Genomic DNA, 24,495 nt, shown 5'->3' with positions numbered 1-24,495 from the left:
GAGGGCTGAAGTTGAGAGACAGGCGGCTTGTGCACACCAAAAATCCCTAAATTAGAAGCAGGCAACTAAAAACAGCGGGAGAGGGAAACACGCGAGGGAGTTTGGATGGAGAAGTAACTATACAGTCTAAAAAGTGGGAAAGGCGGAAGATGATGTCGCCGATCTGCAGCTGCTCCCCTGCCACTCCGACTCCTTCCTCCTCCTCTTTCCCCGCGATGACCGCACTGGGCCGCCACGGCCGATGATTCTACGGGCTCACATTCGTTATCTCTTGATTTGACGATGTCCTCGCCTTTGGACCAGCTTGTCAAGGGCGCTCCAGGATCCGACGCACGCGCTGCCACGCCGGAGCCTTCGACGTCCACGCCCGCTACCGCACCCGCCGAATCCTCTTCTCCTCCAGGACCCTCAACACCAGATCCGCTGGCGTCATTACCCTCGTCTCCGCCTCAGATTTACTTGAATCTATTGATTCTCGAAGCATCGCTCCGCGCGCAATATTTGGCTCTGCGCGAGCGTCGTCGCCAAAACACGTTCTTCCTGCTGCTCCTTGCCGCTTGGATTGCCTCTTTCGTATACGCATTGTTCCTGCGCCCCCGAGAAGATGGACGCGGTGTTGGAGGCTCAGTCTATTGGGTCGTTGAGATGGGCGAAAAAGTCGCTTTGCTTGGAGGAGTGGTGACAGCGCTGCTGGTCTGGGGAACGGGACAGTGGGAACGTGGGATCCGCTGGCCCCGGCGTTGGCTTGCCGTATCCAATCGAGGTCTGCGGGTGATGAATACCAAAATCATCGTCATTCGAGGTCCCTGGTGGCAAGAGCTGCTTTCCTATGTGTCCTTTCTGTTTCCTTTCTCCGCCCCGTTCTTCCCCTCCCCGACAGGCAACTTCCAACTTGTTGAGCGTCATCCGTCCGAAAAGCGCACTGGTAGTCGGCAGCACTACCAGCAGTACTATAACGGCGGTGACAGCGAGTCGGGCCTTGTCGAGGAAGACCTCAGCCCTGGCGGTGACTATATCCGCCTTCTCCTCCTACCGAAATCCTTCTCGCCGGAGTTCCGCGAAAACTGGGATGACTACCGTACGGACTTTTGGGAGAAAGAGAACGAGCGCCGTGCTCAGCTGCGTCAAAAACTGCGCGAACGTGAGCGCCAATTCGCCCAAGCAGAGGGTGGCTGGCTCTGGCGCCTAGGTCTTGGCTGGCGCGCTTCGCAGCGTCGCCGCATGATCCCTGTTCCCCAGCACCGATCAACCGACTCGGAAACCAAACATCGGCTTCATACCCACCACCAGCACCAACCTTCCATCTCCTCCAGGCTTGGTCAAGAGCTTCGTGCCCCTTCTGTTCGCCGTAGCACCCGCTCCGAATCATCCCACTCTCGAACTTCTTCTCGCAGCAGCACGCCTGTTGATGCTGAGGAACGCCCTCCATCTCGCTCCTCCGCAACTGGCCGGCCTCGTCGAGGTAGTACGACCCCGTCTATCTCCGGCCCCGAAGTCTCTCCCCCAACAACGGAAACGAAAGGGGTCGAAATCGTTACGACGGGGTCTTTCGCCTCTGACTCAAGCACAAATCCGCGAGGGTGTCCGAACGCCGTCGTTCTCATCGGACGATTCCGGCATTATTCCCATGAGCGAGTATGACAAGGAAGCTATACCCACATCTGTACCTGATTCAAGCCCTGCTGTCTAGATGATGAGCCTATGTTACCGTTTTCATTATTCTTGTTTTGCCATACATACTGATCTAGATATCCACTGCTTCCTCCCATGGTGCTAAACCACTAGATTCCCAATCCCAATTGTACACTCTTGTATACGCTGCATGCCTCTTTCTCGTGGATAGAAATATTGCAAGCTTTTCCCTGTGGATATCAAATGATATACCCTGAACTAATGTTTGAAGCTCCCTATTCAACCCCACAGGTTTCTTATTCGCTCACCCAAGGGCTTTGACATTTGCATTTGATGTGACTGAATCCAAATCTTTCCACTGGGATTTCATTGATCGATCAGGTAGTGATCACGTAAGAATGTGGGGGCAGTGCCCTTTGGCCGTTTGATAAGCCATGGCTCCATTCAAGTCAAAGTTACAATTGAGAGACTTTGAAACAACATATATATATATCTCCTTCTTTTTGAATCCTATCTGTGAATACAGCTTGACTTTCACATGTCCCCTTCTACCTCCCTCCAGCTTGAGCCATTGACGCAGGTGGACAGCCTCGCTCTCACCGACTTATGGTTCGCTGCTTTTACGGACCCCGATCTCGCTCGCGTTTTCCCAAACACCCCGGGCGTACGCCAGTGGCTTGAAGATGCTAATTACCATGATATAACACACAAACCCTTTCAAAAGTACATCAAAATTGTGGACATGAATACGATGGATGAGCATGGCCAGCCCCGCATCGCCGCCTATGCTAAGTGGGACTTATCAATGCCGGAGGAGCGAGGGCGACGCTATCCGCCCTGGCATCCAGAGATGCCTGCCGAGCTCTGCGAGGCATTCTTCCAGAAAGAAGAAGCAAATCGGAAACGAGTTATGGGCGATCTGGAACACTTTTGTACGAGTCCCCCCTTCCCTGTGGCGCAATATCAATGCTTCTTAGCTAGACTACTAAAGGAACTGGACCCAGACTTGGATACGGTGGCGACACATCCTGACTATCAGCGACGAGGATGTGGCTCAATGCTTGTACAATGGGGGGTGTGATCTGGCAGATTCTATGAGGGTCAGTGCGTATGTCGATGCGAGCAAAGACGGAGCGCCGTTATATGCGAAGCATGGATTTGTCGATTATAGCAATCCTGGTGAAGAGATTGCCTCGATGGCCCGCTTTTTCCCAGTTGCTTGAAGCCTGCAAAAATACATGGTCAATTGAAAATGACGAGATTATCTATCGAACTTGGTGGAATGTATGTTGGGTGATCACATCCTATACAGGACCGTAGTCCAACATCGAATCTGTCACCCGGACCGATTTATTTGGAACCGAATCCTTTCATGTTTTAGTATCTCGATATACTCTATTTGATTTAGCTATTCTGCTATTTTGGCGGAATCTTGGTGGAACTCTGCTTGGAAATGGGCGAGTCCTGCATCGTCGTACTCCATATGCTCCACATACTCCGGAAAGGAGCCATTTCGGGCCCACTTTGAGTGGTTATCGCGTCCCTGATAACGAAACACCAACAGGCGCTGACAATAACCAATGCAGATGCCTTTCAACTGAGCCCTGGACCGGTATGTTTATGGTCTTCTAGCACTAGAACCCTCCCCAGAGTTCGGTAGCATCAGTTTCCTGCAAGCCAACCTTGGAACCGCGGACGCTGCAAGGTACCGGCAAATCACGTTCTGAAGCGGCGGAGTACACGTGACTCCGTCGTCATCAAGTGACACCAGCCTCAAACTTGGAGATCCCCCAACTTCCCCTCGTCCCCAGCCCGTTCTTTGGTGACGCTCTGCACATACACCAAGATCGCATATTGCCATAATTAAGCATCGCCCCCCCTCCCCCTCGTCATATTACGAGCATCCATCGGCCCAGCATGAAGTTTCTCTCTGTCGCCACCCTGCTCTTGGTGACTCCCCTCACTTCGGCCGCTTCGTTGGGGTCCTTCTTCGATCCCTCGCTGGTCCAGGCCCCGGTCACAACCCAGGATTTCCCCGTGGCCGGTCATAACCCGCTGGACTACTGCCAGGATCCCGCGGCTCATCTGCTCAAGATTGAGAAGGTTGACTTGATCCCAGACCCTCCCAAAGCGTATGTTAAACCGAGACCTTATAGTGCCAGCGAGAACATATGACTAACCGATGTCTTGTATTTCGATATTATAGGGGCCAAAAGCTCAAGATCAAGGCCAGCGGAACCCTCCTCGACACAGTCGAAAAGGGCGCTACCGTGAACCTCGAAGTGAAGTGGGGTCTGATTACCCTGATCAGTCAGACCGTTGATCTCTGCGATCAGATTACAAATGTGGATCTGAAGTGTCCTCTGGAGAAGGGCAAGATGGTTCTGGAGAAGGAAGTGGACCTTCCGAAGCAGATTCCTCCTGTACGTTCCCGCCTTATCGCCTCTATCATGTACACTTTGTTCGGAGTGGCTGACTTCTTCCACAGGGCTCATACTCGGTCTTGGCCGATGTCTACACCAAGGACCGGAGACAGGTGACTTGCCTCAAAGCGGACCACATCCAGTTCTAAATGGCAATAAGATTTCCAATTCCCGCCCCATTCGGAGCCACACTCCTGCATCCACAACCGGTGGCTTCTGTCTGTTTAGTCATGCACCTAGAGATCGTTCATTTCCCCTGATACTCGCTTGGTCCGACTTGTCTATGCCAGCAACGCCTCCGCCTATGTCTCGTTATGACCCTAGCTGACTCTGTTCACCTGCCATTTCTTTTTTTTTCTTCTTGGCCGCTCTCCGTTTCAGCCTTGCTGTCTCGTTCATATATCACTCTGTTCTGACCTTCTTTTGCTGCGTATCTTGCATCTTCGGTACTGTTAATATGTGACTTGATCCACGCCTGTTCTTTCGGGGCTCGGTCTAATATACCATTGAGCATTATTATCCAACGAACATGAATCTTATACAATGTCTTATCATTCAAGCCCTCTTGTAACTTCAAGTAGACTTTTCACGTGAACTTTGCTCAAGACAAAATGTGGCTGTAAGATTTGATAGCATGTAAATTACAAGCTTTGTAGGCCGTTCTTGTTAGTGCCCAGAGCTTACTCTCCTTACGTAAAAGAGGCAGCCGTGGACATCCATTAAAATTGCGTGAAAATGTCCAAAAAGTCAATATTTGCGCAGTCTATCGCGCGGGCTATGTGTTCGATTTCAATATTCATATATTCTTGACAAATGAAGCCTATCCAAATTCCATATGCATCGACTCCATACTCCAGACAGAGAAAACATGATATCACCCCGATGCAAAAGACTAGAAAAAAGATGCTCATAATTTAGTGCTCAGCAGTATTCCTGCTCGTAATGATAACCGTTGATTAAATACGGTAGACGTTGTCGTCGCCCTCGAGGAACCTATTCAAGAGAAGATTAGTAAATGGATTCTTAGGGGTTCACATTCCAGGAGGAAATTTTGGTTTACTCACATCAAACGGTTCTGCCTGTTCATTTCCTCCAAGGCCTTGAAAGCTTCGGGCCGCGAGAAGACGTGGGCAGCGCCATGACTCGGCGATGAGCGGATGGAAGTGTTGACAGCTTCAATCAGCTCGTCGACATTGACCATGTCAGCATCAACGAAAAGCTTGGTGCCCATCAGAGAACCTAGAGTCTTGCCGAAGAGGAGCATGCGGGCTTCTGTGATCGGCTGAACCGAGGAAGACGTCGACTGCGAGTCATCGGTCTGTGACTGAACAAGCTGCGATGCTGGCTGTGATGATGCCACGGACATCTGGGACTCTGACTGGGTCTGGGTTCGGGCTGCTTGGCTGGACCGCGTGCGCTGAGCCCGCGGACTGGATGTGTAGAGGCTGTCTGGGTCATCGTCTGGAACAGTAGAGCTGGCAGCAGCACGAGTTCGTGCCGTGCCCCGACTGGGGGTAGCAGTGGATGTGCCACGGAAAGGGGTTTCGTCATCGTCGTCGTCGAGGTCGGGATCGCTCTCATCATCAGAGTCCTCATCGAATGTGGTCACCTTGCGCCTCTTGCGACGGCCATCCTCCAGGACTTCCTTGAACATAGCGAATCGAAGAATAGCTTCGGCATGTTTGGCATCCTTCTCATCAACTCGGTTCGATAGACGAGCTTTGGCATGGGCGGTGGACAGACGGATCAGAGTCTCAAGGGTACGCGGAGTGATGGGCGAGGTGCGCCGCTGGGTACTGGCCAAGTCGTCGTTTCGCAGAGCAGAATATGCGGCGATGATGTGGTCAGCCGCACCCTTACTCAAGACAGGCTTGACACGCGACTTGGCGTACTGGATGTACTTCTTGATGAAAGGAATGCTGATGATCTCAACATTCTTGTTACGGTTGCGGCCTGCGTTCACCATGCCACCGTGAAGCATGACATTAAATTTCTCGAAAACCTCGGTTGGTTGGTTCGCATCTGCGCGGTCCTCAATACCGACTCCCAAAGTCTGGTTAAGCTGCTCGCGAACGGGGGCGCCCTCTTCCGTTCCAGGCTGGCGGTAGCGATGCATACGGAGTACATGCTCAGACACGGTGCGGTCCTTCGCATCCTCGATATCATCGGTCACGACGAAGAGCAAATCGAAACGGGAAAGAAGAGAGTCGGGCAAAGCGATGTTCTTGTGCGGGTCCTTGTGCGGGTCATATTGGCCATACACAGGATTGGCAGCAGCCAGAACACTGCATCGAGCATTCAAGCTGGTGTGGATACCAGCCTTAGCAATGGTGACCGTCTGCTGTTCCATGACTTCGTGGATTGCAACACGATCAACGTCACTCATTTTGTCGAATTCATCAATACAGACGACACCACGATCACCCAGAACCATGGCACCGGCCTCCAAGCGACGTTCACCAGTTTCTTTATCAGAAGTGACCGCGGCTGTCAAACCTACACCCGAAGAGCCACGACCAGTTGTAGCAATGGCGAGAGGAGCAGTGTTCAACACGAAACGAAGAAGCTGAGACTTGGCGGTTGAAGGATCACCAACCATAAGAATGTTGATATCACCACGAAGATGGGTGCCGTTATCCAAGTTCTTCTCCATACCGCCGAGAAGCATCAATAGAATGGCCTTTTTGATGTAGTCGTGTCCGTGAATACTGGGTGCAAGTGACTGGGACAGCAATTCAAAGACGTTCTTCTTCTTGGCAATCTTATTGATGTTTCGAATATCGGTATCGGTGATAGTGGCCTGAGCAATTCCACCTCCACTCTTCGACGAGAGTTGAATGATGTTGTTGGCCATGATAATTGTACGAAAAGTCGATGAGCCAGAGCTTGCATTTCGGTTTCCAAGGGTGCGGTAAATGCCGACAAGTTGAATTCTGTCTCCGGGCTTGGCTTTATCGACCAGGTCGTCATCCAGAATAACGTCGACGCTTCGGGGCAGCTGACCTGCAGGGGCTCGTTCGGGCATTTCTTGGATCGAAATCGACTGGTGGTCCATGTATGTCGAGTAACCGTACTCGGTGATGAGCTAGACAGCATATTAGACGACAAATATTTCTCCATTTAGTCGGATTTCGTTGTACGCACCGGATTCTTCTCTTCATCTTCCTGGGGATAAACATTCAAGCTAGTAGCACCACTAGCGGTCATAGTCTGATCACGGTACTTTCTGGCCAAGAAGCGGTCCTTCTTCTCGCTGTAATGAACACTCTGGATGATCTTGGGTCGAACGAGGGAACATTTTGTAACAATACCCTCAAGGGAAACCATGCGGTTCAGTTGGTTGGATCCAAGAGTACGGGGATTGCAAGAGAATTCTCCGAAGGCTCCGATATAGGCACAATAGTAGCCCTATTAAAGGCACATGATCAGCATGTGGCATGAGTATATTTTGTTGCCAAATCAAATACATACCGTCTCTTCCGACTTCTCCTTTTCGGAGCGATTGGGTAGAGTCTTGACGACATCTTTTAATGCCCGGTCAAAGGCTTGCGAGTAATCGAATGGGGATGTTAGGAGTCTAACAAAGCGAAGGTGAGAAAATTGAACTCGATATTTAAAAAAGGGGTATCAAGCTCACCCATCGGCTAGTTCACGGTTGTGAGCTCGGATCTCATCGATGCTGACCTGTGGAATTATCAGCCAGTCCATTCCCCACTCGCAAGGGAGAGAAAAAAGAACAACGCACAGTAAGACGTCGCAGGCCCCGATTGAGCATCACCACAATATCGGCTCGGTAGCTATGTCAATTTGTTAGGTCAATACCAGCGTTCACATCATCAAAACCAACGAACCTGCGTGCTCGGGCATCACCTGAAGAAAAAAAACCGATCACATTAGAGGCCAATCATGGAAATCATAGCAGACGCAAAAACTTACTAGGATCAAGAAACTCTGTGGCAGCACGCACGCGATCCTGCGCGGCCTCATCGCGCAACTGAATTCCGTCCATGGTTGTGTTGTTCAATGTGGTCGGAAGAAGGCGAGTCGAGGGGGAGAAGGGGAGCTTGAAAGTTGGGCTGTGCGCGATCGCCCGATCAGGCAAAATTGGAACGCGTCCACGACGCGCGCCGCCGCGTCAGATTATGTAATCAGCTTTCTTGTGTGTCGCAACTTCGTGCATGTCTCACTTCAGTACTGCGATGTATGCCAAAATAGACAAGGATTGAGAAAGTTGCTCTACATATAATAGGCGGTCATAGAATGAGAATATGCGGGATTATTCACAGGGTTGAAAGATTGGGAGATATAATACATTGAATCTGACTTATACAGGATATACAAGGGCTTAAAATCAACAGGTCACTATACATGATGGATGCTTAATTCAAATGCATCATTTCCTTCGCTTTTCCTCTATCTCCCAGGCCCGAGTTCTCATTTGGCCGGAGCATTGCGTTGGGATTTTGCCTGCGGCTTTTCCTCGGCCAACTCGGCAGGCGGCGTATCTTGTGCTGCCTTTGAACTCATGCGTTGGATGTGTGCCAAATTCCGCTGGAAGCGCTGGGCGCGGGCTTGTATAGCACGATCATAATCATACCGATCTTCCGGACTAAGAACATCCTCTTCAAGATCCCAAAGGTCACTCTCAAATTGAGCATGAACATGTCGGGCTCGTCCAGTTTTCAGACCAACCGGCGACTGGGCGAGGCGGGCTTGGTCCTTCTTTGCCCATTCGCGGCGGGCAACAGACTTCTCTTTTTTGGGTATGCTGAGGCCAAGGACACCACCGCGCTCGACAGACTGTCGGTAGGGGCGCTTTTTAGGTTCTTTGTCAGGCTGCTCAGACCGATGGCGAAGCAACACGCCTTGGAATTTGTCACGCAGATAAGGCATCCTTCCGAGTTCATCAATTGTGCTTGGGGCAACTTCATAGAGCTTCTCCAATTCCTTGCCATCATTCAGAATACTTTGTTCTCGGACTCGATCGAGGGCAGCAGAAAGGTACACCATTGACACATAGGTAGGCTGGATAAAGGTAGGATCAATCCGGCTCCAGTATTGCTTGGACAACTTGCCGAGGAAACGTGGTCCTGGTGGAGGAACTCGAGGGTCCTCCATCGCCATGATTGTCAAGGGTGCACCGTGTGGTCGAAAACCATGTCCTAATTGAAGCCGCCTCCATCCCGGGAAATGAGGCATGAACTTGGTTTCAAATGTGCGGAAAGCTTCAGCTATGTCGACGTCACGGTCAGACGCTGCCAGCATCTGTACGTAAGTTGACCAGTTGAAAGTGTTCATTTGGAACCCAGCAGCCTCATACTGGGGCACCGTGGTCAATATCTTTTCTGGTTCATTTTGATAAGCCATGGCGCGCATATAAACACCGAGCGCCCGCGAGAGAATGAAGCGTTGCGAGAAGATGATTGTCGGCTTGGCAAGCGGCGTTTGAGAGGCAGAAAAGGGATCACGGTTGCTTGATGACGAGGGGCGTTCGGGCAAGCCATGGGTTGCGGTTGAGGTTTCGGTCGCTGGCGGAATAGTGAAAGTTTGGTCAATATCAATAGAGCTGGCCTTTTTGATCGCGTTAGGGAAGACAAATTTCCAGCACTCTTCAACATCCTTGTAGTGTCCCGCTGTCAGGTGAGCATGCATCATGGCAGTGACCAGGCCAATGGGCATGTTTTCATCATTCGGGCTTGAAAGCTTCCTAGATTCCATATATTGTTGGTATAGCTCTTGAGCTCGCTTGAAGGCGCCTTTTGAGCCATATTCCTTGATGAGGTATTCGAAATGCGCCACGGTGCAAGTAGAAGGGCTCCCGAGTGGTTCTCCGGGTTTAGACAAGGAGGAAAGGCCGATTGTCTTCGGGACCTGAACCTGGCCGATGATCTCAAGCAAAGTTTGTTCCGCATTTTCCAAGCGTAGATCTGGGCCACGCTGCTTAGTCTCTTGTGCCAGCTCCAGATCATGTTCCAGCTGGCCCCGGAGTTTCAGAAGACTAGAGCGGGTCCCTGCTTGACCGAAACGATTCTCAATTTCACCAAAGATGATGTGCACCATGTCCCTATTGCGTTTCTTCACATATCCGTATAGAATAATGGCGTAGTGGTACTCTGTCACGTGAATGGTGCGCCTCTTGTGAAGCTTTCGCAAGAATTCCCGGGCTTCATCTGTTTTGCCAACTAGAACCAGGGCGAGAAGATGCGCGGCGTGAGTCATCGCATCAGGGCGTGTCCCGGCCTTGACCATCCGCTCCCAAATTCGGTTGAGAGAGTTCAAATCTACTCTGAAAGCGTGTTGGAACATGAGGATGTTCCACATTCTGGTTCGTGGGCCTTCAACATCATAAGCTAGACAAGCATCTGCGAATTGTTCTGCTTGCTGCAACATTCCGTTCTTGCAATACACCTGCACGATGGTGTCGAGCATTGGTGCTGTAATCGACACCCGGCATTTTTCAGCCTCAGTGAGAAGCTTTCGTGTATTATCAATATCCCCTTGATTCGCAAAAAGGCCCATCAAGGTGCCAAATGTGTGAGAATTAGGATGAATCCCAGCACGACGCATCTGCAAATACGTCGCAAGAGCACCATTCACATCTTTCGCATTAGCATGGGCCTTCAGAAGAATGTTCCAGCACACAGTATTTGGTTTCAGCTGAAAATCCTTCGAGATGCGTTGAAATTGCCTTCGTGTCTCCTCTATGTTACCAGTCCGCGCGTGAGCATCGAGAAGTGGGGTAAAAATCCTGAGAGTCGTCGGTGGGTGATCTTCCACACACTTGTTGAATATGAGATTGACCTGTTCAACGCCTTCTACGCGCGAGAACGCAATCAAGGCATGCTTGTATAAGTCAATTGACGGTTTTCCGTAAAAGTGGGACCATTCGTCGAGAAAAAACTTGACCCCATTGGTGATACCAAAGGAAGCCATAGCACGCAGCTGTTTCTCAAATAGGCTTCGAGGTGGTATTAAATCCGGTTGTTGTCGACGCATCATGCGGTAAACCACAATCGATCGAGTAAAGACTGATCTCTTGTCGTCAGCCTGAAACGTCCTGATCAACCTCAAGTAGTGATTTGCCCTCAAAAGCCCCAGCTCATGGTACTTGTGTAGGTTGTCTATTAAGATATTCAAGGAAGCATCTCGCAGAGCGTGGGGAGCACTGAAAATGCGCCAAAGAAGAAAATCCGCGAAATCACGGGCGGTAGTGTTGGTCGGGCAATGTTCGATAAACTTAGCCAGCGACATGGCATCCCAAAAGAGTCTACCTTGCTTGAGGTGATCGAATAATTGATTGCTCGGGGATTGGCCATCCTTGGTGCTAGGTTGTGATACCAAAGTCCAAACTTCGAGCGCGCGGTGCCAATTGTGAGCTGTCCAAAACGATGCAAAAACCAGAGCACAGCAAGCAGACCCAAATCCCTTTGAAATAGCTTGCTCGCATATTGCAATCAACTTCGAAGATTGAAGGTAAGGGCTCTTGAGCTTCTTGAGCTGCGACTGCGTGATATGGAGAAAAATCATCTTCCGAGAGGGCGTGAAAAGGGATTTCCTTGAAAACCTCCCAAGCTCGAGCTTGCTCCGCCCTATTTTCTGACCTACTCAAATAGGCACATAACGCTGACCGGCAATTTAACGGTCGTCCGGCAGCGATGTAGAGTACCCATGCTCGATCGAAATCGGCACCTTTCTTTTTAAGCAGCTCGATAAGATGCTGTGTTGCTTGTGTGGGTACATCCACTCCTTCTAATTCCGATATTGTCTCTGGTACCTGCAACTCATCCTTGGACGTTTCCTTAAGAATCGACGAGGCATCTGAGGTGTAAGACCTCGAAAAACCTGCTAGTGCCTTTCTCCTTCGGCGCAGCCCCAGCCGTTTTGACTGGCGTGACGGCCGCAATGCCGCGAGGTCTTGGGGTTGTTGAGGACAAAGGAAGTCGAGAACCGGCGGATCTCTATCATTGGCGGCTTTTGTCTCAGGCTGAGAGAATCGAAGGTAGGACGGGTGATGCTGAGCTGAAGGTTGTACTAGCGCGACGAACCAGCCTGGAACATCGCCGCGTGAGGTGTTATATTTCCAGAAGTGACGAGAAAGAGACCGTCGACTTCGCAGGGCGCCATTGGAATCTCGGAGGATACGCCGTCCCGCGCTCTCGAGGCAGCTGCCCGCTCGTTCGAGCATTACCCCCGATCGTCGCGCTATCAAACACTGAAGTCACCGAAATTGACCCCCAGTATGCGTCATATCGTGTCCGAGCACTCTATTTAAGTGATGATTAGGTCAGAAATAGGCGTTCTTGTGATGTTGTTGTTGCTGCTAGAGTCCGAAACAAGCTGTTTGGGGTGGTGCCAGATGGTCGTACCGAGATCAGAATAAAAGCGAGCTGCGTGCAGTGTCCGGTGGGAATTTCCAGGAATTAACCTTGCCGAGAATTCCAGGTTGCCCGATAGCCAGAAATACAGCCGGGGTGAGAGGTTTGGTAAGCTGTAGAGCAATGCAAAGAAAAGTTGTCGGCAATACGCAAAAGATTCGGGAGGTTGGAAATTGCCGGGCTGATGGGGCCATTCGTTTGGCCGAAACGGGGCACCGCCTTCGTATACCCACCACGGTCCAGTCCAACCTGCCAACTCGGCTCCCATCAATTTCGTGATCTCGTCCCCGCGCCATGGAGATCACCGATTACATCTTTAAGGAGCGCGAGGAGGCGCTCCTTGTGGGAGACTACAATGCCTACCGGGCACACGCCACTCGCAAGCTCCACAAACTTCGCAAGAAGCTGGGTCAGGCCACGGCTAAAGGCCGCAAGTACACTGCGAAACCTGCCGTGACTGCCGAGAATGTTGGAAACAATGTGGCGTAGGTGCTTGTTCTAAGCCTTCCAGGGCCAATGCTAATTTATGCCGTCAGCTATGTGCATCTTTTGCTTCTCGGATCCGAACGGGCATGGGCGCAAGCCATGCATATGAAGTCCACACACTCCGCAGATCCGTCCGCCAAGGGTATCTCCGGTGCAGCCAGGCGTCACATTATCTCGCGACTGAACAAAGCAACTGGTTATGCGCAACATCTTGTGACGCTGCTTCATGAGCAGTCGGCCACCGGTGCCAGTGATAGTGATATTCTTGAAGCTCGGGCTTACCTGGCCACAATTTCCGGTGCTCTTTGTCTGGAGAAGCGAAAGTGGGAGCAGTGCCTCCACGATTACGCTATCGCTCGAGTGATCTATACCGCTCTGGGGCAACGGGCCAAGAAAGATGCCTTCCGGGATCTTCTCTCTGGAACTGTGGACCCTAGTCTCCGCTATGCCGCTTATCAGATGAAGTTGCCTCGTTCCAAGCCGACCTCATCATTGGCCCTTGAATTCTTTCCTTCGGACTCTGATATTCGTGCAGAGGTGGAGAAAATAGACCCCAACTGTCTGGCTGAGGAGGCCGCGGGCACACGGAGAACCGCTGAAGGCGAGGTCCAAAAATTGCCAGAGTCTGTGACATGGAGGTCCCGAACTGTGCCACTGGACGATGCTTCGATCTCTCAGGCTTTGGCTGCAGCCTCCGCTGCCGAGGCAGGTCTGACTGCTTGGTTGGCAGACGCAGGGAAGTCTGCCACCGCCAAGGACCAGGCCGCTGCTTATGATAACGTGATCATTGCCAGTCAGGATGCGGTTGATGCCACTAAGACTGCCATTGATGATCTGACCAGTGAAGGTGTGGACCCTGGCGACAAGAGATTGCAGGCATTGCAGATTACTCGGACAGCAGTCAACTACAACCTGGTTGGATGGCGTGTTGGACGTAATCGTGTCCTTTGCGGTGAGCAGGATGGCCTCATATTTATAGACGAGCAAGCCGTCCAGGCTGGCAAGGCTTCCAAGCACAGTGGTGGTAATGGGAAGAAGCTGAATAAACTCCGCGAGCGTGCAGTGCTGTACGATTCTACCCTTCAGAGCTTGGATTTTATTCTGGAGCTTCCTGGAGTTGCCGCGGACGCCGCATTTGTCCAAAATCTCGAGGCGAAACGACGTTACTTCCGAGCACTTAGGTATGCTCCATTCTGGCTTGTCTATCATTCATCCTATCGAGGATATCTTTGACTAATGTTTGTGTTTCTCGATAGATGTCTTGCTCTAGGCCGATCCCACAGTGTTCTCGGAAAACCTACCGAAGCACTCGCGTTGTTTGCCCAGGCACTTGAACTTGTTGGCTCGGCTACTCCCCAGACCCCCACCAGTTCCAAGGGGCCTCCTCAGTTGGATGTTTCGCGATCTCAGGTCGGCACGCTCGAGTCGACTCTTCGCCAATTGGTTGCTCGGTATCGTGGCCTAGTCACTCTGGAGCGCCTGGAGGCAGATTCTGCTTCTTCTCACCAGCGTCCCCTGGTGGAGCGGCTGCATCAGTTCGGCCGGACGGACCTCAACAACCTGGTGCCATATCCACCCCAGATGCAAGCCGTCCCTGTGAAGCCACTCTTCCTAGATGTGGCATGGAACTACATCGATTACCCTCACACGAACGCTGAGCCGCAAGCTGCGGCACCCGAGGAGAAGAAAGGTCGGGGATGGTTTGGGTTTGGCCGGTAGAAAAAGTAGATATCTTGAAGCCGCCTCATTCGTTCAATGGCCATGCATTTACGTCTCACCTATTATATTTGTCTTCAATCGTCTCATGCCATTCCCATCTTAATATTTTGCCTCTGCTTCCCCCGTGTTCGGGCCTCAGATTCATAAATCTCGAGCAACCATGTCCCTCGTTTAATGCATACAACACTCCTCCAATGAGAACGGAAGTCTTAGTCAGGATCGGGCTTGTCGCACGTGCCGCCGGGAGCCCTTGTTCGAATTTGCAGTCTGCAGCCAATTACACGCGCCGGGTATTCTGGAGCCGAGTCACGCTATGTATGTGGAAGGATGTGTAATCCCAGGCGAAGGGATGGAGGATCCAAGAGAGGAGAACAGAGTGAGATTGTACGATTTGCGTAATAGCGGGACTATCTTTGTCTGGCATAGTTTATACTACTATCGTAACACTATCGTACTTGGTTAGCGGCCTATCTAATCGCGTTGCCGGGGAAGATCTCTCCTCCGCTCATCAATACAGTACGAATAGCAGGCCCCTGATTGATAAAATATCAGGCCAACAATCCTCGACGCACAGAATCCCATCACTGGATGTGCGTACACAGATGGATAATGATTGGGCCTATCGATAAAAGAATCTGACGTGCAGAGCTGATGGACCCAACAGGAACTAATCTATGCTCGGCGGGACCTGAAGGATCCGGGAGCCGGTCAATTATTGGCGTTCCCGCCCCTGACCAATTTCCTTCTCTCCCCCCCCCTCTCCACCTCTTCTCCCATCTCTCCGCGCCTGTTCCGGTTGCTGGTTTTTCTCTTGTATTCAAACAGGGAAAAAAAGCAGATCCGAAAAAAGAAGGTCCTCTCAACGTGACGGCCTCGTGGGATTTTTCGTCAACATGTCTGGGAGTTTTGTCTCGCCGTCGGCCGATGCGACGGTCTCGCCGCAACTTTTCGCGCCGGCCGGTCTCGTCGCCTCCGTGCTCGATGGCTTCACTGTCTGGAAGCTGATCCTCACTCTGTTCATTGCCGCCGTCATCTACGATCAATGTGAGTACCATTGCGCTTCCAAGCCCCCGCGAGACACCTCAACGAGTTTTTCAACGCCTCTCAACAACATTGCTAATCAGTGCCCCTTTTTCTCCGATAGTCAAATACCACTACCTCAAAGGCTCGATCGTCGGTCCAGCATACAAGATCCCATTCATGGGCCCTTTCTTGCAGTCTGTCAACCCCAAGTTTACCGAGTACAAGGCGAAATGGGACAGCGGCGAGCTGAGCTGTGTTTCCGTCTTCCACAAGTGAGCACTCCCACCCGTTTCCTTCCCGTTCAAAAGGGGAAAATGACCTCGAGGCCGTGATCTCATATTACGGGATCGACAGTTGAGAGAACCGCGTAGATTCAAATTGACTAACAGGGCCGTATTAGGTTCGTTGTGATCGCCTCGACCCGTGACATGTCCCGCAAGATCTTCAACTCGCCCGCCTACGTGAAGCCCTGTGTGGTGGATGCCGCCCACAAGTTGCTCGGCAAGACCAACTGGGTCTTCCTCGATGGCAAGGCGCACGTCGAATACCGCAAGGGTCTCAATGGCCTGTTCACCCGCCAGGCCCTGTCCTGCTACCTGCCCCGCCTGGAGGAGGTCTTTGACGAGTACTTCAAGCGTTTCCTGGAGAAGTCCGCCGCCACTAAGCACACTCCGACCCCCTGGATGCCCGACTTCCGTGAGCTGATGACCGCTATGTCATGCCGCACCTTTGTTGGCTATTACATGTCCGACGAGGCCGTCCAGAAGGTCGCCGATGACTACTATCTGATCACCGCTGCTCTGGAGCTTGTTAACTTCCCCATCATCCTGCCCTTCACCAAGACCTGGTACGGCAAGAAGGCTGCCGACATGGTCCTCGAAGAGTTCTCCAAGTGTACCGCCAAGTCGAAGGCCCGTATGGCTGCTGGTGGTGAGATTTCGTGTATCATGGACGCCTGGGTCAAGGCTCAGCAGGACTCTGCCAAGTATCGCGAGAAGATTGCCCAGGGTATTCCGGTTGACGCCTCCGAGAAGCCAGCTCAGGTCCTGCGTGACTTCACCGACTACGAGATTGCCCAGACCGTGTTTACCTTCCTGTTCGCTTCCCAGGATGCCACCAGCGCCGCTTCTACCTGGCTGTTCCAGCTGATGGCCGACCGTCCCGAGGTTTTGGATAAGGTCCGTGAGGAGAACTTGGCTGTCCGCAACGGCGACCGCTCGGTCCCGATCTCCATGGACCTCCTCGAGCAGCTCACCTATACCCGCGCTGTCGTCAAGGAGACTCTCCGTTATCGTCCCCCCGTCATCATGGTGCCCTACCTGGTCAAGAAGGATTTCCCCATCACCGACAAGATCACCGTCTCTAAGGGTTCCATGATCATCCCCTCGGTCTGGCCCGCCACCCATGACGAGGAGGCATACCCCAACGCTGACTCGTTCGACCCCGACCGCTGGATCACCGGTGATGCTGAACAGCAAACCAAGAACTGGCTGGTCTTTGGCACAGGTCCCCACTACTGCCTGGGTCAGACCTATGCCCAGCTGGCCCTGATGGCCATGATTGGCAAGGCCAGTATGGAGATGGACTGGGAGCACACTCCTACTCCCCTCTCCGAGGACATCAAGGTGTTCGCCACGATCTTCCCCCAGGTATGCTTTTGTTCATCGGATCCAACGGGTCCCTTTCCATCTTATATGATAATTTACTTACCATTTTTTCCCAGGATGACTGCCTGCTCACCTTCCGCCCTCGCGCCTAAATTTGGTGTTTCCACCACCCAACAAAAGCATGAAGCTGGCACCTGGCCCCAAACTCCGGATAGAAGGGCTCGGGCATATGATACCAACCTCACGCGGCCTTTCTGTCCTGGAGATGGAGGGGCCGGGTCTTGTTTCTTTTCTTTTCTCACCTTGGACCTGACAGGCTTGGTCAAGTACCTTTGACGGGGCTTGAAAGAACCGTGGATATGCTGGCACTTGGTCACAATCGGGAAACACACCTCCCACCAGAGTGCTGAAGCAAGCATCCACCGGCAGCACCTAAGAGATCTTCTGTTCCTTGTATCTTTCCGGCTTGAGCGGCCTTTAAGAGCCATTCTTAGAATAATATTAATTCTGTTTTCTTCTCTTTTGGTTCGAATTTGGTTTGTTTTCTTTTTGAAGTGTAGATTGCAGAGCTGTGGGTTTTCTGTGATTGGCATTTCCCTGCTATTGTGTCACTTATACTTTGAACCAACGGATGCACAGCCTGTGTACAGATTTTAGAGGGAACAGTTGCGGGATTGATGGTATTGGAGGTTGATATAGTCGATCGTCAATTAGTTAACTTAAATTCAGTTAATGACATATTTCGAAACACATCTTGATCACCCATCCGCTGTGCTTGTCCCCTTCGTGCCCTCACCCAGTTGGAACAATAGGAGTATCAGCACATTCGACTTGAACAACCTGATGCTCGATTTGACCAGCGGAAGCCGTAATGACAAGCGCGCTCAATTGATGGCCATATAAACACGCTGAGTCCAGCCCGATAGTATACCTGCCTAGCTGCAGCCGACGCTTGGCATCGTGCCCGAATATGACTGTAGTCTTGGGTGCCAACTTATCTTGCCACCGGTCCCATTCTGCAGCCCAGCCTTCTTCTCCGAAACTTTCAGTTGGGGGTGAATCCATTGCCGTCGTCCATTTCACGAACGAGGCTTCGCATATGCATTACAGCATGTGGATCTTGCTCTTCCAGTGGGATATTAGGCACAAGGCCAGCATGTACAACAACGACAGTGTCGCCGAGAGAAGATGTCAAGCCTTCGGGTAGCTTGATACGCAAGATCAAAGGCAATGCGGCAAGCCAGTCAAGCTGGCGCGTCGAAAGGGCTGAAGCCGTATGATACGTGGCCGGGCTATGTCTCTTATTTTTACCGGGTGTCGTGGAGGCGTTCTTGTCTTGAGTCTCGGCACTTTGGACAGTGTCCCCCGGTAGGTCGACTTTAGGGCATTCGAGCTCGGCTGGGCCGCCAGTTGAGCCTCCGGGAGATAATAGACTATCCTTTGTGGCGTTGATCTCCGCGGCCGCATGGAGAACTGCATTGTCGTGATTGCCTCTCACTGCGCTGGCGCCGAGTTTGATGGCCAGATCCACGACTCCTGGACTATCGGGTCCTTTACTAACGAGGTCGCCAGCTAGTATGAGATGATCTCCTTTGCGTTGGTCAAAGTCCACTTTGTCTAGCAATGCCTCTAGGGATTTCCGCATCCCATGTACATCGCCTATAATGACCAAGCGTCCCTCAGCAGGACCATTGCTCGAGGATAATAAGAGGGGCTGCGGGAAAAGCTTGCTCGGTAGGTCTGAGAGAAATGTTGTGATTGGAAACACCTTGTCGGCAACTTTCCCGGTATTCATTTTCTTCAGCCTGGCAGCATGTTTGAGTCTGGAGGAGAAATAGGAGTAGAGACGTCAGACGCCTTGAAAGTTTCATACTCGACAATGCTCAGGTTTCACCGCCCGCCCGCCGCGATTGCATGTGCGCTTACTCTACCTGTGAGCATAGCTCTGCTCATATGGTCAAGGTTGTTGCTATCTTTCTTGGGGAGCAAAAAAAACTACCCGGTTCAAATTTGATCAAAAGGATTCACCTTATCACTTTATGGACCAGTATGATGATACACTGAAGCAGTCAAAATCGGCAAATTACGTAGTTGTTACAAGAGATTCAGTGAATATACGTACTATATATATTGAGGCTTGATAGGGATTGTGACTGTATGTGAGTTCCATGCATCACCATTCATTCAATAAAGGACTCAGGAGCTCAGAAATCTAAGAAATTTTTAACTAATCACACCAATTATTCCAGTTTCATACTCTCCTACAGCACTTGTGGGTTACAGAATCTTCAGCTTCTCGACCTACTTACTATAAACCCCGAGTCTCAACGTAGCAGGCGGTCACGCGCGGCACTGACATCACCTATCATCGGCCCGAAAGCATTGGCATCAGCTATGAGACTCCTCGTTCTCAGCAATCACCAAATCATAGACACAATGTCCGTGTCGCTAACAACGAGCATTCGGCGCTCTGTCGTCGCCCTGTCGTCTTCCACCCTCAAGGCTCCCACCCGCCAAACCACCTCGGCCACCTTGGTCCTCCGCTGCGGAGGTCTCTCCGCAACCAACCGAGGCCTCAGCTCGGTCTCGCAGAGACGAGGCCAGCCTACACTCATATGGTCCCAGAAATCCCGACCCCTCAAACTCCTCTGTAACCAGGCCCGGCAATTCAGTGACAAGTCTGATCTGGAGTTGCGACAGTGGGGATTTGAAGAGGTATGGGGTTCCCCCGTCCCTTCCCCCCCCCAAGCAATGAGAAACGTCCAATTGACCCTTCGAACAACTATAGATCACTTCCACTCTCCCGAACTCAGATACCTCCTCCCCAACGCATACTCCCGTCATCCTCGTTGATGTCCGTGAGCCTGCTGAGCTCTCCGCAACAGGCATTATCCCGAACGCCATCAGCATCCCGCTTGCCTCCCAGCCCGACGCGATGTATCTGACGCCTGATGAATTCGAAACGCGCTTCGGGTTCCCGAAGCCGCCTGCCGATGGCGACGGCCAGCTGGTGTTTTACTGCAAGGCCGGCGTGCGAGCGCGGGCGGCTGCGCAAATGGCCGTTCAGGCTGGGTATGACCCCGCGCGGGTGGGTGTTTATGACGGGAGCTGGTTGGACTGGGCGAAGAAAGGAGGGAAGGTAGAGAGATGGGAGGGCGATGAGTGAAAAGTCGAAAGAGGGACTGGATATTGAAAAAATAGACTCGCTCTGTCTACCATCCTTGGGGAACTCACGGCAATACTTGGAAGGTCGATTGCAATCAGTATATACTGTACTACCATCACGGAGAATTTGTTACATCCAAATTACACAAGCTGTTGCTCCCACTTGGCAAACTCACAGCAAGACCCTTGCCAACCTCAAAAAAAAGTAACTAGAAGCTGGGCATGAGAAAGAGTAGGAGTAGCTGGGGTAGTTTTGTTACTGTGATCAGTAGAATTAGGATCCAGGGAACCCAGAATGTGTGTACTTTCGAGAAAATATTCGCAAGATTCGAGTCTAACAATGTTCATTAAAGAGCAACCGTAACAAAAATAGAAAAAAAGTAATCCTGGTATCAACCAGGCCCGCTTTTCATCCCATGTCATGTACAGGCGACGTCATCTTCATCTTTTTGAGGCCCGGCCCATTTAAGTCGTGATCGTTCATTGGTATGTCCATGGCGCAATCAAAAACACATATAACTTTTTCCCGCTTCTCCTCTTTTCGATGACAATAATCACATCTCGGCATTCTCATCCACCTTGGGAAGGAAGCATGGAAAACACCGCTTGACAGCGAAAGCTAGATTAGGAGACTACCCCATGACGAGTCGTGGATGCGATGGGCTAAGATCTGCCCGGAGAGAAGAAGAGCAGGTTCCACATAGTTTAATCGGGAGCCTCAAGCTCAAGGGATGTCGAACACGGGCTTGAGCCTCTTGACCAGTCCCCACTCGTCCATAGTGACCTCAGATCGGTAGAACTCTTTGAGGGTATCGATACTGGCACGTGAGATGTGAGAGTACAGCTGGTCTTTCTCCTCCAGTTGACGGCCATACATGGGCTGGTTGGGTCCCTCGATCTTGACAGCAACAGAGGGCTGGCCCTTTTTGCAGACTGGGATAGCCTTGTGGTCACGCTCAATAGATGTCCTGTAAAACAAAAGCCAAAGAGAGTTAGGTATGGAATCAAAATGGCGTAGATTATCCAGGGGTGGAAACTTACACTCTGCCAATATCAATAATCTCCTTCTGGCCGGCAGCGTTGGTGCGAACAGCAGCCAAGGGGGTGTGAAGTCGCAGGCTTCCATCAATGACATCGACACCAATGACGATGGGGTCCTTCTTGTTGAAGACGGCAACCGGGTTAATGATGCAGGGAAAAATGGCGAGCATCTTGCTATCCTCCTTGCGTTGCTCGACCAACTCAGCCATGTGCTTGGTGAAGTCATCGAACAAGTGGTAAATGATGTCGGCAGTGAAGATCTTGACGCCAACATCGGCAGCATAAGCGGCGGCTTCTTTGTCAACCTTGACATCGAAACACAGCATGACGGCATACTCCTTAGCTTTCTCCAGCATGGTTCCGGCCATCATGACATCACGCTTATAGACGGGACCAATGGAAATGTTGGCGACGGGAATCTTGGAAACCTTGAGGAACTCCAAAAGGGCTTCCAGGGAGCCCAGAGTGGACGCCTGGACAGTGACACCACGCTGGTCAGTGGAAACGCGGCTCAGCAGGTTCTCCAGATCGGACATGACCTCGTCCTCCAGATCCTCTTCATCATCGTCAGGGCCAACAACGAGCAGACGCGAACCAGCAATGGCGTGTTCCAAGTCGTTGGCAGCAATCTTGACACCAAGGGCGGCCTTGACCTCCTTGTTGTGCACGTACTGAGACTTCAAACGAAGCTCCTTTAGAGGAGCAGGAGTCAAGAGTGCTCGAATATTAGTTGATATAGGTCCATTGAGACCGCACAGGACAATTCGATCACCCTCACGAAGGATACCATTGGAAAGGACCACATCAATGGTGGTACCAAGACCCTCAATAACCTTGACTTCGAGAACGGTACACTCAACCTCCGACAGATACATCAGCGAGTTGGTCATACGCTCTTGGCTCAGCGTGGTCAGGAGCTTCAGCATGTCGGGAACACCCTCGCCAGTGTGGGCGGAGGTGGGCACCAGGGAGACATTGCGAGCCATGGACTTGTTCTCAAAGAAGAGCTCGGAGTTGAAACCCTCCTCGGCGAAAGCAAGCTTGGTTGACTCGAGACGAGTGCGGAACTCGTTCTGGACACCCTTGCTTTGCATCGCCAAACTCTCCTCGAAGCCGTTGTTGTCAATCTTCTTCCAGCCGTACAGACGATCGATCTTATTCAATGCCACAATGAAGGGAGTGCGGCGTTCACGCAGCAAGCGCATCGACTCCAGAGTCTGGGGCTCGAGACCGTGCATGATATCGACGACCAAAATGGCAATATTGCAAAGAGAGGAACCTCTTGAACGCAGGTTGGAGAAGGACTCGTGACCAGGAGTATCAATGATCAACAGACCGGGGATCTTGAACTCGAACTTGCCATCCTTGTTCACGACAGCAGTCTTCTGCTGTAGAGCATCAACGGGGAAGTAGGTAGCACCAATTTGCTGAGTGATACCACCGGCTTCGCCCTCCTGCACGTTGGTCTGACGAATCTTGTCCAGCAGCTTGGTCTTACCGGTATCGACGTGACCCAGAATACAGCAAATGGGCGACCGAAGATTGTCCTTCGACCGAGCAGCCATGGCTTCTTCGTGTTGCTTCTTTCTGCGCTCAGCGGCCTCAGCCTTACGCAGGGCGATGGCTTTCTGATTAGCAGTCTGCTCCTCATCTTCGGAGTCCTCTTCGGAAGAATCATCTTCATCCGAAGACTCTTCATCCTCATCCTTCTTATCAGCATCAGCGCCATTGGCAGCGGGCTTCTCCTCTTCATCATCAGTGGGGGCATCCCAGCTGTCCTTCACGTCGTCATCCAGATCAGCGGCCTTCTCCCAGTCATCGACAGCGTCGTCGTCTTCGGAAGCAGACTTTGATTTGGCAGCAGCTTCGGCCTCGGCCTTGGCTTTCTCCTCAGCCTCCTTCTTCCGGCGCTCATCCTCGGCCTCACGTTGAGCACGAGCTCTCTCAGCGGCGGCCTCAAGATCATCTTCCTGCTTCTTGCCACCCTTCTTCTTCCGGTTCTCGTAGACAGGGCGCTTCTTCTCGGCGGTACCCTCTTCCAGACCAGCAACCTTGCCACCAGCGGCAAGCATCTGCTTCATCCGCAGCTCATTCTTGGCCTGTAATTCCTTCTGGGCCTTGGTCAGAAGCTTGCCTTCTTTGCGCAACTGCTCCTTCTTCTCGCGTTCCTTCTCCTTCTTCCGTTGACGAGCCTCCTCGCGCTTCTTCTCTTCCTCAGCCTCCAAGCGAGCGGCCTCCTCCTGAGCGGCCTTCTCCTCAGCAGCCAAACGCTCCTCCTCCTCACGTTGCTGACGGAGCAGCTCCTGCTGCTTCTGGAGAGCCGCCAGGTGAGGAGGAAGCTTCTTCTTCTTACCAGCGGGCTCGGGAGCAGAGACAGGCGCAGGTTCGTCCTTCTTAGACTCAGCGACAGGCTTCGCCGACTCGGTCTTCTGTGGGACGACGGGAGCAGCCTTCTTCTTCGCAGCAGCCTAGAAAACGCAAAGAAACAGTTAGATAACATTGATGCATGCCAGACGATATCTATTAGAGAATTGATTTCTTTAGACGTACCTGTTCCTTCTTACGTTGCTTCTCGCGCTCCTTCTTCTCCTTCTCCTTCTCCTTCTTGGACTTCACGCGGAACTCGCCATCATCCGCTTCCGGAGGAGGGACGACCTCCTTGATAGGCTTCTTGGCCTTTCCGGCAAAGACATCGTCCTCATCGAAAGTACCTTCCTCCGGCTGCTTGCTGGCCAAATCGGCACTAGCATCCTCGCCCTCGACGAAATCGTTCACGGGCTTGCCCTTCTTAGCCTTCCGAGCCTTGTTCTTACGCAGAGCAGCCATCAAACCACCGGCACCGGCCTCCTCTTCGGCACCTTCTTCGGCACCATTCTGGGGCTCATCCGCGGGGGCGTCGGGGCTCTGTGCGGATTCACCGAGCTCAGCCTCCCAATCCTCCTCTTGCCGCTTGTTTCCCTTCTTCTTGGGAGCCATTATGTCAAGCTTGTGTTTCTTTGTCTGTTGGGGCTCTTCCGGGTCTGG

The 24,495-nt window shown here is 51.9% G+C and overlaps 10 protein-coding genes across 10 annotated transcripts; 6 read left to right on the top strand and 4 right to left on the bottom strand.

Annotated features, from left to right (window-relative positions):
- Nucleotides 1–282: 282 nt before the first annotated feature.
- N7462_007064 (Spo7-like protein) lies at nucleotides 283–1,641 on the top strand (the record flags this gene model as incomplete). The annotated part of the gene is made up of 1 exon (XM_057078782.1): nucleotides 283–1,641. One exon carries the CDS (start codon nucleotides 283–285, stop codon nucleotides 1,639–1,641), a length of 1,359 nt encoding a protein of 452 aa, XP_056931452.1.
- Nucleotides 1,642–2,170: 529 nt separating this feature from the next.
- Nucleotides 2,171–2,713, top strand: N7462_007063 (acetyltransferase; the record flags this gene model as incomplete). The annotated part of the gene is made up of 1 exon (XM_057078781.1): nucleotides 2,171–2,713. The coding sequence occupies one exon, from the start codon at nucleotides 2,171–2,173 to the stop codon at nucleotides 2,711–2,713; it is 543 nt and encodes a 180-aa protein (XP_056931451.1).
- Nucleotides 2,714–3,549: 836 nt separating this feature from the next.
- On the top strand, nucleotides 3,550–4,204 carry N7462_007062 (ML domain-containing protein; the record flags this gene model as incomplete). The annotated part of the gene is made up of 3 exons (XM_057078780.1): nucleotides 3,550–3,764; nucleotides 3,839–4,055; nucleotides 4,121–4,204. 3 exons carry the CDS (start codon nucleotides 3,550–3,552, stop codon nucleotides 4,202–4,204), a joined length of 516 nt encoding a protein of 171 aa, XP_056931450.1.
- An 807-nt stretch (nucleotides 4,205–5,011) lies between these two features.
- Nucleotides 5,012–8,064, bottom strand: N7462_007061 (MCM DNA helicase complex subunit MCM3; the record flags this gene model as incomplete). The annotated part of the gene is made up of 8 exons (XM_057078779.1): nucleotides 5,012–5,048; nucleotides 5,120–7,140; nucleotides 7,200–7,463; nucleotides 7,527–7,632; nucleotides 7,693–7,739; nucleotides 7,801–7,852; nucleotides 7,907–7,925; nucleotides 7,992–8,064. The coding sequence occupies 8 exons, from the start codon at nucleotides 8,062–8,064 to the stop codon at nucleotides 5,012–5,014; spliced, it is 2,619 nt and encodes an 872-aa protein (XP_056931449.1).
- A 425-nt stretch (nucleotides 8,065–8,489) lies between these two features.
- Nucleotides 8,490–12,240, bottom strand: N7462_007060 (putative translation regulator (Cya5); the record flags this gene model as incomplete). Its single annotated transcript, XM_057078778.1, has 2 exons — nucleotides 8,490–11,558; nucleotides 11,722–12,240. The coding sequence occupies 2 exons, from the start codon at nucleotides 12,238–12,240 to the stop codon at nucleotides 8,490–8,492; spliced, it is 3,588 nt and encodes a 1,195-aa protein (XP_056931448.1).
- A 484-nt stretch (nucleotides 12,241–12,724) lies between these two features.
- N7462_007059 (signal recognition particle subunit SRP68) lies at nucleotides 12,725–14,635 on the top strand (the record flags this gene model as incomplete). The annotated part of the gene is made up of 3 exons (XM_057078777.1): nucleotides 12,725–12,915; nucleotides 12,967–14,097; nucleotides 14,173–14,635. The coding sequence occupies 3 exons, from the start codon at nucleotides 12,725–12,727 to the stop codon at nucleotides 14,633–14,635; spliced, it is 1,785 nt and encodes a 594-aa protein (XP_056931447.1).
- Nucleotides 14,636–15,528: 893 nt separating this feature from the next.
- erg5 (C-22 sterol desaturase erg5) lies at nucleotides 15,529–17,417 on the top strand (the record flags this gene model as incomplete). The annotated part of the gene is made up of 4 exons (XM_057078776.1): nucleotides 15,529–15,679; nucleotides 15,780–15,930; nucleotides 16,059–17,307; nucleotides 17,382–17,417. 4 exons carry the CDS (start codon nucleotides 15,529–15,531, stop codon nucleotides 17,415–17,417), a joined length of 1,587 nt encoding a protein of 528 aa, XP_056931446.1.
- Nucleotides 17,418–18,310: 893 nt separating this feature from the next.
- N7462_007057 (Ser/Thr protein phosphatase family protein) lies at nucleotides 18,311–19,060 on the bottom strand (the record flags this gene model as incomplete). The annotated part of the gene is made up of 1 exon (XM_057078775.1): nucleotides 18,311–19,060. One exon carries the CDS (start codon nucleotides 19,058–19,060, stop codon nucleotides 18,311–18,313), a length of 750 nt encoding a protein of 249 aa, XP_056931445.1.
- Nucleotides 19,061–19,701: 641 nt separating this feature from the next.
- On the top strand, nucleotides 19,702–20,431 carry N7462_007056 (rhodanese-like domain-containing protein; the record flags this gene model as incomplete). The annotated part of the gene is made up of 2 exons (XM_057078774.1): nucleotides 19,702–19,980; nucleotides 20,054–20,431. 2 exons carry the CDS (start codon nucleotides 19,702–19,704, stop codon nucleotides 20,429–20,431), a joined length of 657 nt encoding a protein of 218 aa, XP_056931444.1.
- Nucleotides 20,432–21,154: 723 nt separating this feature from the next.
- On the bottom strand, nucleotides 21,155–24,447 carry N7462_007055 (putative mitochondrial translation initiation factor IF-2; the record flags this gene model as incomplete). Its single annotated transcript, XM_057078773.1, has 3 exons — nucleotides 21,155–21,398; nucleotides 21,472–23,939; nucleotides 24,022–24,447. The coding sequence occupies 3 exons, from the start codon at nucleotides 24,445–24,447 to the stop codon at nucleotides 21,155–21,157; spliced, it is 3,138 nt and encodes a 1,045-aa protein (XP_056931443.1).
- Nucleotides 24,448–24,495: the final 48 nt, after the last annotated feature.

The sequence above is a fragment of the Penicillium macrosclerotiorum genome (assembly GCF_028827735.1).
Source record: "Penicillium macrosclerotiorum strain IBT 26536 chromosome Unknown utg000007l_segment0_segment0, whole genome shotgun sequence".
In the NCBI taxonomy this organism is placed as follows: Eukaryota; Fungi; Ascomycota; class Eurotiomycetes; order Eurotiales; family Aspergillaceae; genus Penicillium; species Penicillium macrosclerotiorum.
Note: the sequence above shows the minus strand (reverse complement) of the source record. Positions and strands in the feature narration are given on the sequence as shown.